Source organism: Salmo salar, chromosome 02 (genome assembly GCF_965601325.2).
Source record: "Salmo salar chromosome 02, fSalSal1, whole genome shotgun sequence".
Classification (NCBI taxonomy): domain Eukaryota; kingdom Metazoa; phylum Chordata; class Actinopteri; order Salmoniformes; family Salmonidae; genus Salmo; species Salmo salar.
This window is the reverse complement of record NC_138292.1, coordinates 28,575,888-28,590,129: the sequence shown is the minus strand read 5'-3', so window position 1 is coordinate 28,590,129 and position 14,242 is coordinate 28,575,888. Positions and strand designations below refer to the sequence as shown.

Sequence of the window (14,242 nt, the reverse complement as noted above, 5' to 3'; positions counted from 1 at the left end):
TCATGGACATTTTGTTCCATTTTCAGACTCAGTAATGACGTCTGAAAGGATACATCTAAAGAGGCAGATGGACTGACTGCAGCTGGAAACAGCCAGATAAGAGCTCCTCTTATTAGGTTAATAGAGGAGCTACATCTTACCAGAGGGAGCACTCATAGCATAGAACAACTCTGCAGGATTGACATAGTTCGGTCTGGCAGTTTGATGTTCCACGAGGAGAAATCACGATAGTTGGTGCCTTACCAACCTCATGTATTTCACAAGAGTGAGAAAGAGTAAAGGACGCATGGTCAGGGTTCCCGGGTGCATTTTAGAATCATTTAACTGCATCAAACATCAAGCACTTAATCAGATCACTGTGGGCTTGAGGTATTAATGAATTAAATACATATAGTAAAAAATATCATTTAATTAATTAAATACATTTACGTAAGTGTGTTATGTAATGTATTCCCATTGGTATTCCCCACCTACTGTGAGTACTACAACATCAACGAGAGAGAGAGAGAGAGAGAGAGAGAGAGAGAGAGAGAGAGAGAGAGAAGAGGAAAGAGAGAAGAGGAAAGAGAGATTGTAAATGTACTGATACTGAAGACTGGTCTGCTTAACCATCAGTCTCTCTCAAACAGAACCACAGGCTGCAGAAGAGACCAGATGCAACAGCAGCACAGCCAAAACAACTAGCTGAATAATAATAACTCTCTGTAGGAGGGTATATGCCAACAGCAGGTTGGACATTCTCATTACTTCTTCAACAAAAGGAAGATGTAATGATCAGAACTAAATATTAAACACTCACAAAGTCCTGCTTTTTGGGGGGGAGCGACAGCAAAAATAACATCACAATGTAGTGGATGTGTGGGACTGTGAGATAGATTGAGATACAGTATGTAAGACATGGTAGTGACCTCTCATAAACAACCCCAGACCCCTCTCTCTCTCTCGTCAGAGCAGAGGAGTGTACAAGGACAGGACAGTTCAAAGAGTTCTGGTACAGAGAGAGACAGACAGTGAGCTGATGATGTTGACCTGAGGGTTCAGTGCTGCTGGGTAATTGGCCATTCATCCTTTGTGTGTGATTCACCAGCTCAGAGAGCCCAGCGGTCACATCCTTGGCGTCCAGAGAGAATGACTGTCCATCCGTGTTTCAAAGCACCAGAGAGAGTGAGACAGAGACACACAGAAATAGAGAGAGACAGAGCTGCTAACCACAGGAGTCAGGTCCATCAGCTCAGTCTACAATGCATAGAAAGACATTGTTCCAAAAAAACACATTGGCCGGCAGCCTAATAACATCTCTTCTCTCTCACAAATTGTGTCTCCTTTCTCTCAAACACACACACTTCTCTCTCTCTCACACACACACACACACACACACACGTTGTTCTCTCCAAGTCCCGTTGGCACCTCAGACTGTAAGGTTGAGATATGTCAGGTCTGAGACTGACACTCAGCCCTGGAACGCATGAATCTCCTCTTCACTGAAACAATGCTCTCTCACCAACCTGAGAAAGAGAGGAGGGAGATTAATAGAGGAGGAAGGTGAGAAACAAGGAGAAGGTGAGAGGGGGAGTCAGACAAAGCCTAAAGGTGGGAAATGTTATCCAATGTTATACAAGTTAACTTCCTTGCACTACATAGCCTGAAATAGCTTGAATCTACTAAATCAACATTAACATAAAAACAGCATGGCCTCTATATTTAGAAATGTTTTTCCTTTTTTTTACGCCTTTATTTAACTAGGCAAGTCAGTTAAGAACAAATTCTTATTTACAATGACGGCCTAGGAACAGTGGGTTAACTGCCTTGTTCAGGGGCAGAATGACAGACAGATGTTTACCTTTTCAGCTCGGGGATTCGATCTTGCAACCTTTCGGTTACTAGTCCAACGCTCTAACCACTAGGCTACCTGCCGCCCGGCTAAATGCCTAACTGGAGTGTGTAGAGGGGTGTGGAGTGTCACTCACCCCACAGTCAGCTCGGTGAAGGCTGAGGGGCCACACACACACACAAAGACCTTTGACCCCTCAGGCCTAACCAGGAAGTCAGTCAGCATGGAGGCCTCAATCCGCCCCTTCCTGCCTGTCCACCCATCACACGGCTCTGACAGAATATACTCCACCTGGAACCTGGAACCATAGATTAGAGCAGAACAGAACCCATCACACAGCTCTGACAGATCATACTCCACCTGGAACCATAGAATGTAACAAACTAATGCATCTTCTGCCTTACCAATTGACAGACGGATCATCAGAACACACTGTACACTGAGTGAGCATAGAGAACATTCTCTGCCTAGCCTAGCAGCAAGACGACATGTACAGTAACATGTATGTGTTAATGCTGCTTCACAGGTAATGGTTCACATGAGAATCTAGTCAATATGGTAATGATGGGGAGTGTTCACACACCATGAAGACATACAATCATAGACATCTGGAGCGGGCAACACACACACACACACACACACACACACACACACACACACACACACACACACACACACACACACACACACACACACACACACACCACAGAGGGTCAGTCTTGCTGACATTAACGCAGCCAGCCTTATAATGACCACCTTCAATACGAATACACAGTGCAACACACACACCTCTCATCTTCAGCAGCGAGGCCGTCAAGTTCAGAGTGCCACAGGATGTCTCTTTCCTGTCTGTTGAAGAACATCAGCTTGGTTTTCCTAGAACACACACAGATCTAACGCCATCAGAACAACCTTGTCCTTTACAATGTATACACATCCTCAGAAAGAGAACAGTGACAGCCTTGCAATAACACAGCAGTCAGAGTACAGCCTCCTTCAGTTTCTATTCAGTCATAAGTGGAAAGGAAATACGATGCATAACATATCTGAAAGAGCAAGATCAACAATACAGCAGTATATTTGATAGGATAGAATACTTTCCATACTGCTTACACCTATCCAAGTTTCATATCTACATGAAGTGCTTAGAGGGGAGGGGCTATACTAGGGGCTGTTTCTGGGTGGAGCCATGACAGTGTATTTCACCTGAGTGAGCGCAGGTCCTGGAGGGCCAATCGGATCACCCGAGCCATCGGCGTGAACCCCGTGCCGGCTGCTAACAGGTAGAGGTGAGTGACCTCACGCAGGAGGCGGAAACTGAACGGACCATCTGGGCTGCTGACAGACAGGTGGTCACCTAGGCAACCAGGGAGGAGGAGAGAAGGAAACCCATTAAGCTGAGAAACCACACAAACACAAGAATAAGCAAAAACAGAGAATACATTAAAAAAAAAAATAGACTACAAATCAGGATAGCTTGAATAATGAAAACAGAACACAGCGTCTGTTAATTTCCTCTTTCATGATGTTTCTGTTTGTACTGTTGATAAGGGAATTTATATGTTTAAAGGTAATGACTAAACAATTCCCCCCTGAAACGTAATTATGACATTATGTAACATATATAATGAATAATTAGACAAACGCAACTATTAGTAATTATTACATTCTGTAACATGTATAATGAATTAGAATGATAAACTTCAATCTAATAAGGTTTGGTCGAGACAAGTAGAAATGTGTGTGTGGCTAAGAAAATACTAAGAACAATTAAACTGTGTATGACCTGATCTGGCTTGAACTCTGACAAACTTACGGCAGGAAAGGGAGTCCCATCAAGCTCCCTTTAATTTCGGGGGAATGGAACTGCCACCTTGGTAGTGATAAACAGTGGTGAGAACTATGGGGAAGTATACATCCCACCTACTGTTCGTGTGTATGTATGTGCGTAGGCTATCTACTGTTTGTGTGTAGGTATGTGCGTAAGTAGGGAGGGAGTGAGTTATAAAACGACATGTTCTTTGCATTTTGACTTTAGAACGTTCTCGTGAATAAACTTTACGGACCTTTCGCATAAGCTGAGACTTTGCCTAATTATTATTAAACCCAGGGTCTTACAAACCTCGGGGATTGGTCAAAGCTTATTGATTGTTAGTTATTATCATTGATATTGAAAATTCTCGTGACAGCTTGGTCATTCGAGCCAGATCTCAATATCTTTTTCTGTCGTTCCATGGAGACACTGAAACCGTGCACGGGTGGATGAAATATCCGTAGATTAAAGACCTGGCCCCTTTCTGAGGGTTCTTTACAGGCCGGTGGTGAACTGGTATGCGCCAGAAATGGTGACGAGATCCAACCAACATTGAAACCTCAGCTGCAAAAAATAAGATCAGTGCTTTTTATTCATGGATATAGGGGATAATATCTGTATGATCGCATTAAATGAAGTAAATTATTTTAATGTACTCGGAGTTAGACGCTAAAATATCATTAGGAGTTTATATCTGGTGACCTGTCTTTTGAATTTTGTGTGGAGAAAAATGTTTTAAAGGGAACCAAGTATTCTGTGTAAATGGGAGATAGGAATTGAGTATAAATTCAACCAGGAGGAAGGGGGGTCCGTAATGACTCCAGATATCTGTGGCCACTACCAATATAAACTAGCTAAATGGTGAGACCTAAAACGTAAAACTGGTTAAAAGACATTGGCACAAAAACGTAAATTGGAAGGCGAAATATAATAATAGAATTATGAGAGAGGTCAGAGACATGATTATATTAATATAGGTCGCCTGTCTAAATACGCTTAGAAGGGGATAGGCAGATCTTTCGGAGGCGCACACCTAGGTCTGATTATCCAGTGAAGGAGGGAAGCCTAATATAGCGAGGTGACAAGGAACAACTGAAAAATGGGCTGCTAACTAGGACCTTACACACCCTGGGTAATAGCTTATAGTTGTACATGTGTGAGACCTAATGTCCAATCGAAAAACACCTCTATAGATAAAGTTTCAAGAAAGGAAAAGCACACACATAGGAGGGACATACACATAGATTGTGAGAAGAATCAGAGTTTAACCTCTTACACAAGCGGAACCCCTAGCCAACAGCCAATGGGATCGCATGGCACGAAATACAAAAACAACTAAAATACCACAATTCAATTTTCTCAAACATACGACTATTTTACACCATTTTAAAGATAAACCTCTCCTGAATCCAACCACGTTGTCCGATTTCAAAAAGGCTTTACAGCGAAAGCAAAACATTAGATTATGTTAGGAGAGTACATAGACCAAAATAACCACACAGCCATTTTCCAAGCAAGCATTATGTCAATAAAACCCAAAACACAGCTAAATGAAGCACTAACCTTTGATGATCTTCATCAGATGACACTCCTAGGACATTATGTTATACAATACATGTATGTTTTGTTCAATCAAGTATCATATTTATATCCAAAAACAGCTTTTTACATTGGCACGTGATGTTCAGAAAATGTATTCCCACCATAAACTTCCGGTGAATTTACAAAAATACTCATCATAAACGTTGACAAAATACATAACAATTATTTTAAGAATTATAGATACAGAACTCCTTTATGCAATCGCTGTGTCAGATTTTAAAATAGCTTTTCGGCGAAAGCACATTTTTCAATATTCTGAGTACATAGCTCGCCATCATGGTGAGCTATTCAGACACCCGCCAAGTTCGGGGCAACCTAAACTCAGAATTAGTATTAGAAATATTGTATTACCTTTGCTGATCTTCATCAGAATGCACTCCCAGGACTTCTGCTTCCACAAGAAATGTTGTTTTTGTTCGAAATAATCCATAGTTATGTCCATATACCTCCGTTTTGTTCGTGCGTTCAGGTCACTATCCAAAGGGTAACGCGCGAGCGCAATTCGAGACACAAAAAGTCAAAATGTTCCATTACCGTACTTAGAAGCATGTCAAACGCTGTTTAAAATCAATTTTATGGTATTTTTAACGTAAAATTGCGATAATATTCCAACCGGACAATAGTGTATTCATTCAAGGAGAAAAAGAAAAAACAGCATGCTCGCGGGAACGCGCATATCCAATCTCTTTGTCCTCAGGCAGACCACTCAGTAACTGAGCTCCTATACTCTGCCCAAAGACAGGAGAAGGCTCAATCCACTTTCTGAAGGCTTTAGACAGCCAATGGAAGCCTTAGAAAGTGCAACGTAACAGCACAGACACTGTAGTTTCGAAAGAGACTAGAAAAAAGAACTACATTTCTCAGATCCTACACTTCCTGGTTGACTTTTTCTCAGGTTTTTGCCTGCCATATGAGTTCTGTTATACTCACAGACACCATTCAAACAGTTTTAGGAACTTCAGAGTGTTTTCTATCCAAATCTATCCAAATCAGTTTAGATCGGGTACGTCTTTTCATCCGGCCGTGAAAATACTGCCCCCTATCCATATCAGGTTAAAAAGCACAAACATAGAAAGTTTTGAACGAGGATAAGAAGATAATTATTTACGTGTGAGATAGATATATTGATCAGTCAAAAGTCATAAGGAACAACAAAAAATAAGTAGAACTTGTGGTTGTATACATGTGAGACCTAAATAATATATCAGGATTCATACAAATAATTATTCTAAAATTCTAGGAGAGATTAACGGGAGGTATTTATCAACATAGGTTAAGGATAATAACGGTAGAAAGCACACACACATAGTGAGTAAAAGTACTTACACATAGATTGTGAGGAGAAGCATAATAACAACAATAGTAATTGAATAAACATGGGTAGTAAATCCTCTAAGGGGATTCCGGAATTAACCGGAGATGAGAGATATATGCAAGGCAAGGATAAAATAAATATCTATTTTGGCCCGAAATGGAGAAAAAAGTACACATTTGATGGACGTTTAAATATATAAAAACTGCAATTAATGATCAAACAGATACATAGGGTATGTGGGGACAAGGCAGAGAAGCAACAGGCAGAGGGGCTCGACACCACTCGTGTGTGGCTGGCTGAAGCTAAAAAGAGAGCGGAGTGGGCAAAGAAAAAGGTAGCTACTAAGGGGGAAGAATTAGGTAGCCAGGAGCAGACAGAGAAGACTCCCACGGCTCCCACAGAGACACCACCTAAACCCAAATTAAACCCCTCCCTGGTAGAGGCGGGGAGGGAAAGTCCAGACGACGAGGTGGCGGTGATGAAACGGGGCAGCCAAACCCGGTGCCGCCCGTCCCGTCACTACCTCCCCATATGCTGGTCCTCAGGAAGCCGAGGGAGGGAGGGAGGAAGAGACACAGAAAGGAGGACAGGATTTGGCAACCTCATTGAGAAAGTGGATAGAGGTAGAGAAAGGGAGAAAGTCGAGAAAAGTGGACAGTCAAGAGAGAGGGGGAGATAGATGCTTTAACTGTCACAAACCGGGTCATTTTGCTAGATTGTGAGGCGCCGTGTAAACACTGCAATAAAGTAGGCCATAATCACCGAGACTGTAAAAAGAAAGAACAGAAAGGAGCAGAGCAGCTAATAGTAACTATCGGGGTAATTGTAGATAAGCATAAAGGAGGCTTTAAGGGAAAGGGACCTAAGAGAGAAGGGAAAAAATGGACATGATCAGACGATAGAAAGTGTTTTAATTGCGATAAAACAGGACATTTCGCCAGGGGCTGTAAAACACCCTGCAAATACTGTAACAAAGTAGGACACAATCACCGAAACTGCAGACATAAGGGGAAAGGCAGGCATGACAATCGGGGTGGGAAGGGAGAGAAGAACAATGGGCGCCCACAGCCCGATTCAGAGGAGGAAGAAGAAGAAGATGAGGCGTGACTTGATCTAGAGGTAAGGCAGAACGTTGTTTGAGTAGGGGTTATATTTTTGCCTACTGGTAAGAATAGGTGAGTTAGTTGTGCTCGCTGGGTTATATTCGGTTGTAAGAGATTCAGGTCTGAATAGTTGAATCGTAAAAGTTTTGTGATAGTTTCTGATTATGGTTTCTTGGTTTTATTGTTTCGGTAACACCAGTGAATTTGAGCAGGAAGTTAATGTATTCTAACATTATAATCTGTTTCCATTACATGGAACAATGTCAGGTCATTAAAGTGAATTGCAGTTTGAGTTAATTTTTATTTTTACAGGGACAGTGCACATTAACGCCATCAGAACAACCTTGTCCTTTACAATGTATACACATCCTCAGAAAGAGAACAGTGACAGCCTTGCAATAACACAGCAGTCAGAGTACAGCCTCCTTCAGTTTCTATTCAGTCATAAGTGTGTTACGTTGACAGGTGTGATCTTTGAAAGGGTTATGTTCAGTGGTAAGAAATGCTGCAATTCATTTTGTGTGAAAAAGGAAGAAAATGACCATGACATTATGTACTTTGATGTTATTAAAAAGTAAATGCCACGCAGGATAAGGTTTTTAAATGGCACTTTCCATACGATCGACAGAGAACAAATTAGAGAAAAATTAACTGTGAAAAGGCCAAGATCGCATACATTCATGAACATCCTTTCTAGATACCAATGTCCAATATAGAAGATTCTTCCTCCAAAACGACATTTCAGGAAAATACAACTTCAATTTCATGGACATTTTGTTCCATTTTCAGACTCAGTAATGACGTCTGAAAGGATACATCTAAAGAGGCAGATGGACTGACTGCAGCTGGAAACAGCCAGATAAGAGCTCCTCTTATTAGGTTAATAGAGGAGCTACATCTTACCAGAGGGAGCACTCATAGCATAGAACAACTCTGCAGGATTGACATAGTTCGGTCTGGCAGTTTGATGTTCCACGAGGAGAAATCACGATAGTTGGTGCCTTACCAACCTCATGTATTTCACAAGAGTGAGAAAGAGTAAAGGACGCATGGTCAGGGTTCCCGGGTGCATTTTAGAATCATTTAACTGCATCAAACATCAAGCACTTAATCAGATCACTGTGGGCTTGAGGTATTAATGAATTAAATACATATAGTAAAAAATATCATTTAATTAATTAAATACATTTACGTAAGTGTGTTATGTAATGTATTCCCATTGGTATTCCCCACCTACTGTGAGTACTACAACATCAACGAGAGAGAGAGAGAGAGAGAGAGAGAGAGAGAGAAGAGGAAAGAGAGAAGAGGAAAGAGAGATTGTAAATGTACTGATACTGAAGACTGGTCTGCTTAACCATCAGTCTCTCTCAAACAGAACCACAGGCTGCAGAAGAGACCAGATGCAACAGCAGCACAGCCAAAACAACTAGCTGAATAATAATAACTCTCTGTAGGAGGATGTCTCATATGCCAACAGCAGGTTGGACATTCTCATTACTTCTTCAACAAAAGGAAGATGTAATGATCAGAACTAAATATTAAACACTCACAAAGTCCTGCTTTTTGGGGGGGAGCGACAGCAAAAATAACATCACAATGTAGTGGATGTGTGGGACTGTGAGATAGATTGAGATACAGTATGTAAGACATGGTAGTGACCTCTCATAAACAACCCCAGACCCCTCTCTCTCTCTCGTCAGAGCAGAGGAGTGTACAAGGACAGGACAGTTCAAAGAGTTCTGGTACAGAGAGAGACAGACAGTGAGCTGATGATGTTGACCTGAGGGTTCAGTGCTGCTGGGTAATTGGCCATTCATCCTTTGTGTGTGATTCACCAGCTCAGAGAGCCCAGCGGTCACATCCTTGGCGTCCAGAGAGAATGACTGTCCATCCGTGTTTCAAAGCACCAGAGAGAGTGAGACAGAGACACACAGAAATAGAGAGAGACAGAGCTGCTAACCACAGGAGTCAGGTCCATCAGCTCAGTCTACAATGCATAGAAAGACATTGTTCCAAAAAAACACATTGGCCGGCAGCCTAATAACATCTCTTCTCTCTCACAAATTGTGTCTCCTTTCTCTCAAACACACACACTTCTCTCTCTCTCACACACACACACACACACACACACACACGTTGTTCTCTCCAAGTCCCGTTGGCACCTCAGACTGTAAGGTTGAGATATGTCAGGTCTGAGACTGACACTCAGCCCTGGAACGCATGAATCTCCTCTTCACTGAAACAATGCTCTCTCACCAACCTGAGAAAGAGAGGAGGGAGATTAATAGAGGAGGAAGGTGAGAAACAAGGAGAAGGTGAGAGGGGGAGTCAGACAAAGCCTAAAGGTGGGAAATGTTATCCAATGTTATACAAGTTAACTTCCTTGCACTACATAGCCTGAAATAGCTTGAATCTACTAAATCAACATTAACATAAAAACAGCATGGCCTCTATATTTAGAAATGTTTTTCCTTTTTTTTACGCCTTTATTTAACTAGGCAAGTCAGTTAAGAACAAATTCTTATTTACAATGACGGCCTAGGAACAGTGGGTTAACTGCCTTGTTCAGGGGCAGAATGACAGACAGATGTTTACCTTTTCAGCTCGGGGATTCGATCTTGCAACCTTTCGGTTACTAGTCCAACGCTCTAACCACTAGGCTACCTGCCGCCCGGCTAAATGCCTAACTGGAGTGTGTAGAGGGGTGTGGAGTGTCACTCACCCCACAGTCAGCTCGGTGAAGGCTGAGGGGCCACACACACACACAAAGACCTTTGACCCCTCAGGCCTAACCAGGAAGTCAGTCAGCATGGAGGCCTCAATCCGCCCCTTCCTGCCTGTCCACCCATCACACGGCTCTGACAGAATATACTCCACCTGGAACCTGGAACCATAGATTAGAGCAGAACAGAACCCATCACACAGCTCTGACAGATCATACTCCACCTGGAACCATAGAATGTAACAAACTAATGCATCTTCTGCCTTACCAATTGACAGACGGATCATCAGAACACACTGTACACTGAGTGAGCATAGAGAACATTCTCTGCCTAGCCTAGCAGCAAGACGACATGTACAGTAACATGTATGTGTTAATGCTGCTTCACAGGTAATGGTTCACATGAGAATCTAGTCAATATGGTAATGATGGGGAGTGTTCACACACCATGAAGACATACAATCATAGACATCTGGAGCGGGCAACACACACACACACACACACACACACACACACACACACACACACACACACACACACACACACACCACAGAGGGTCAGTCTTGCTGACATTAACGCAGCCAGCCTTATAATGACCACCTTCAATACGAATACACAGTGCAACACACACACCTCTCATCTTCAGCAGCGAGGCCGTCAAGTTCAGAGTGCCACAGGATGTCTCTTTCCTGTCTGTTGAAGAACATCAGCTTGGTTTTCCTAGAACACACACAGATCTAACGCCATCAGAACAACCTTGTCCTTTACAATGTATACACATCCTCAGAAAGAGAACAGTGACAGCCTTGCAATAACACAGCAGTCAGAGTACAGCCTCCTTCAGTTTCTATTCAGTCATAAGTGGAAAGGAAATACGATGCATAACATATCTGAAAGAGCAAGATCAACAATACAGCAGTATATTTGATAGGATAGAATACTTTCCATACTGCTTACACCTATCCAAGTTTCATATCTACATGAAGTGCTTAGAGGGGAGGGGCTATACTAGGGGCTGTTTCTGGGTGGAGCCATGACAGTGTATTTCACCTGAGTGAGCGCAGGTCCTGGAGGGCCAATCGGATCACCCGAGCCATCGGCGTGAACCCCGTGCCGGCTGCTAACAGGTAGAGGTGAGTGACCTCACGCAGGAGGCGGAAACTGAACGGACCATCTGGGCTGCTGACAGACAGGTGGTCACCTAGGCAACCAGGGAAGAGGAGAGAAGGAAACCCATTAAGCTGAGAAACCACACAAACACAAGAATAAGCAAAAACAGAGAATACATTAAAAAAAAAAATAGACTACAAATCAGGATAGCTTGAATAATGAAAACAGAACACAGCGTCTGTTAATTTCCTCTTTCATGATGTTTCTGTTTGTACTGTTGATAAGGGAATTTATATGTTTAAAGGTAATGACTAAACAATTCCCCCCTGAAACGTAATTATGACATTATGTAACATATATAATGAATAATTAGACAAACGCAACTATTAGTAATTATTACATTCTGTAACATGTATAATGAATTAGAATGATAAACTTCAATCTAATAAGGTTTGGTCGAGACAAGTAGAAATGTGTGTGTGGCTAAGAAAATACTAAGAACAATTAAACTGTGTATGACCTGATCTGGCTTGAACTCTGACAAACTTACGGCAGGAAAGGGAGTCCCATCAAGCTCCCTTTAATTTCGGGGGAATGGAACTGCCACCTTGGTAGTGATAAACAGTGGTGAGAACTATGGGGAAGTATACATCCCACCTACTGTTCGTGTGTATGTATGTGCGTAGGCTATCTACTGTTTGTGTGTAGGTATGTGCGTAAGTAGGGAGGGAGTGAGTTATAAAACGACATGTTCTTTGCATTTTGACTTTAGAACGTTCTCGTGAATAAACTTTACGGACCTTTCGCATAAGCTGAGACTTTGCCTAATTATTATTAAACCCAGGGTCTTACAAACCTCGGGGATTGGTCAAAGCTTGTTGATTGTTAGTTATTATCATTGATATTGAAAATTCTCGTGACAGCTTGGTCATTCGAGCCAGATCTCAATATCTTTTTCTGTCGTTCCATGGAGACACTGAAACCGTGCACGGGTGGATGAAATATCCGTAGATTAAAGACCTGGCCCCTTTCTGAGGGTTCTTTACAGGCCGGTGGTGAACTGGTATGCGCCAGAAATGGTGACGAGATCCAACCAACATTGAAACCTCAGCTGCAAAAAATAAGATCAGTGCTTTTTATTCATGGATATAGGGGATAATATCTGTATGATCGCATTAAATGAAGTAAATTATTTTAATGTACTCGGAGTTAGACGCTAAAATATCATTAGGAGTTTATATCTGGTGACCTGTCTTTTGAATTTTGTGTGGAGAAAAATGTTTTAAAGGGAACCAAGTATTCTGTGTAAATGGGAGATAGGAATTGAGTATAAATTCAACCAGGAGGAAGGGGGGTCCGTAATGACTCCAGATATCTGTGGCCACTACCAATATAAACTAGCTAAATGGTGAGACCTAAAACGTAAAACTGGTTAAAAGACATTGGCACAAAAACGTAAATTGGAAGGCGAAATATAATAATAGAATTATGAGAGAGGTCAGAGACATGATTATATTAATATAGGTCGCCTGTCTAAATACGCTTAGAAGGGGATAGGCAGATCTTTCGGAGGCGCACACCTAGGTCTGATTATCCAGTGAAGGAGGGAAGCCTAATATAGCGAGGTGACAAGGAACAACTGAAAAATGGGCTGCTAACTAGGACCTTACACACCCTGGGTAATAGCTTATAGTTGTACATGTGTGAGACCTAATGTCCAATCGAAAAACACCTCTATAGATAAAGTTTCAAGAAAGGAAAAGCACACACATAGGAGGGACATACACATAGATTGTGAGAAGAATCAGAGTTTAACCTCTTACACAAGCGGAACCCCTAGCCAACAGCCAATGGGATCGCATGGCACGAAATACAAAAACAACTAAAATACCACAATTCAATTTTCTCAAACATACGACTATTTTACACCATTTTAAAGATAAACCTCTCCTGAATCCAACCACGTTGTCCGATTTCAAAAAGGCTTTACAGCGAAAGCAAAACATTAGATTATGTTAGGAGAGTACATAGACCAAAATAACCACACAGCCATTTTCCAAGCAAGCATTATGTCAATAAAACCCAAAACACAGCTAAATGAAGCACTAACCTTTGATGATCTTCATCAGATGACACTCCTAGGACATTATGTTATACAATACATGTATGTTTTGTTCAATCAAGTATCATATTTATATCCAAAAACAGCTTTTTACATTGGCACGTGATGTTCAGAAAATGTATTCCCACCATAAACTTCCGGTGAATTTACAAAAATACTCATCATAAACGTTGACAAAATACATAACAATTATTTTAAGAATTATAGATACAGAACTCCTTTATGCAATCGCTGTGTCAGATTTTAAAATAGCTTTTCGGCGAAAGCACATTTTTCAATATTCTGAGTACATAGCTCGCCATCATGGTGAGCTATTCAGACACCCGCCAAGTTCGGGGCAACCTAAACTCAGAATTAGTATTAGAAATATTGTATTACCTTTGCTGATCTTCATCAGAATGCACTCCCAGGACTTCTGCTTCCACAAGAAATGTTGTTTTTGTTCGAAATAATCCATAGTTATGTCCATATACCTCCGTTTTGTTCGTGCGTTCAGGTCACTATCCAAAGGGTAACGCGCGAGCGCAATTCGAGACACAAAAAGTCAAAATGTTCCATTACCGTACTTAGAAGCATGTCAAACGCTGTTTAAAATCAATTTTATGGTATTTTTAACGTAAA

The 14,242-nt window shown here is 41.6% G+C and overlaps 1 protein-coding gene across 2 annotated transcripts in view; it reads right to left on the bottom strand.

Annotated features, from left to right (window-relative positions):
- Nucleotides 1–391: 391 nt before the first annotated feature.
- The window catches only part of LOC106579451 (cytochrome b5 reductase 4), a 44,791-nt gene continuing 30,940 nt past the window's right edge, over nucleotides 392–14,242 (bottom strand). For both annotated transcript variants that reach the window (XM_014159384.3, XM_014159375.3), the window contains 7 exons: nucleotides 11,440–11,590; nucleotides 11,023–11,109; nucleotides 10,390–10,551; nucleotides 3,038–9,927; nucleotides 2,621–2,707; nucleotides 1,968–2,129; nucleotides 392–1,505 (listed from right to left, as the gene is read on the bottom strand). In XM_014159384.3, the coding sequence (XP_014014859.1) occupies nucleotides 9,873–9,927; nucleotides 10,390–10,551; nucleotides 11,023–11,109; nucleotides 11,440–11,590 (455 nt within the window). In that variant the 3' untranslated portion in view covers nucleotides 392–1,505; nucleotides 1,968–2,129; nucleotides 2,621–2,707; nucleotides 3,038–9,872. The remainder of the gene's footprint in view (nucleotides 1,506–1,967; nucleotides 2,130–2,620; nucleotides 2,708–3,037; nucleotides 9,928–10,389; nucleotides 10,552–11,022; nucleotides 11,110–11,439; nucleotides 11,591–14,242) is intronic.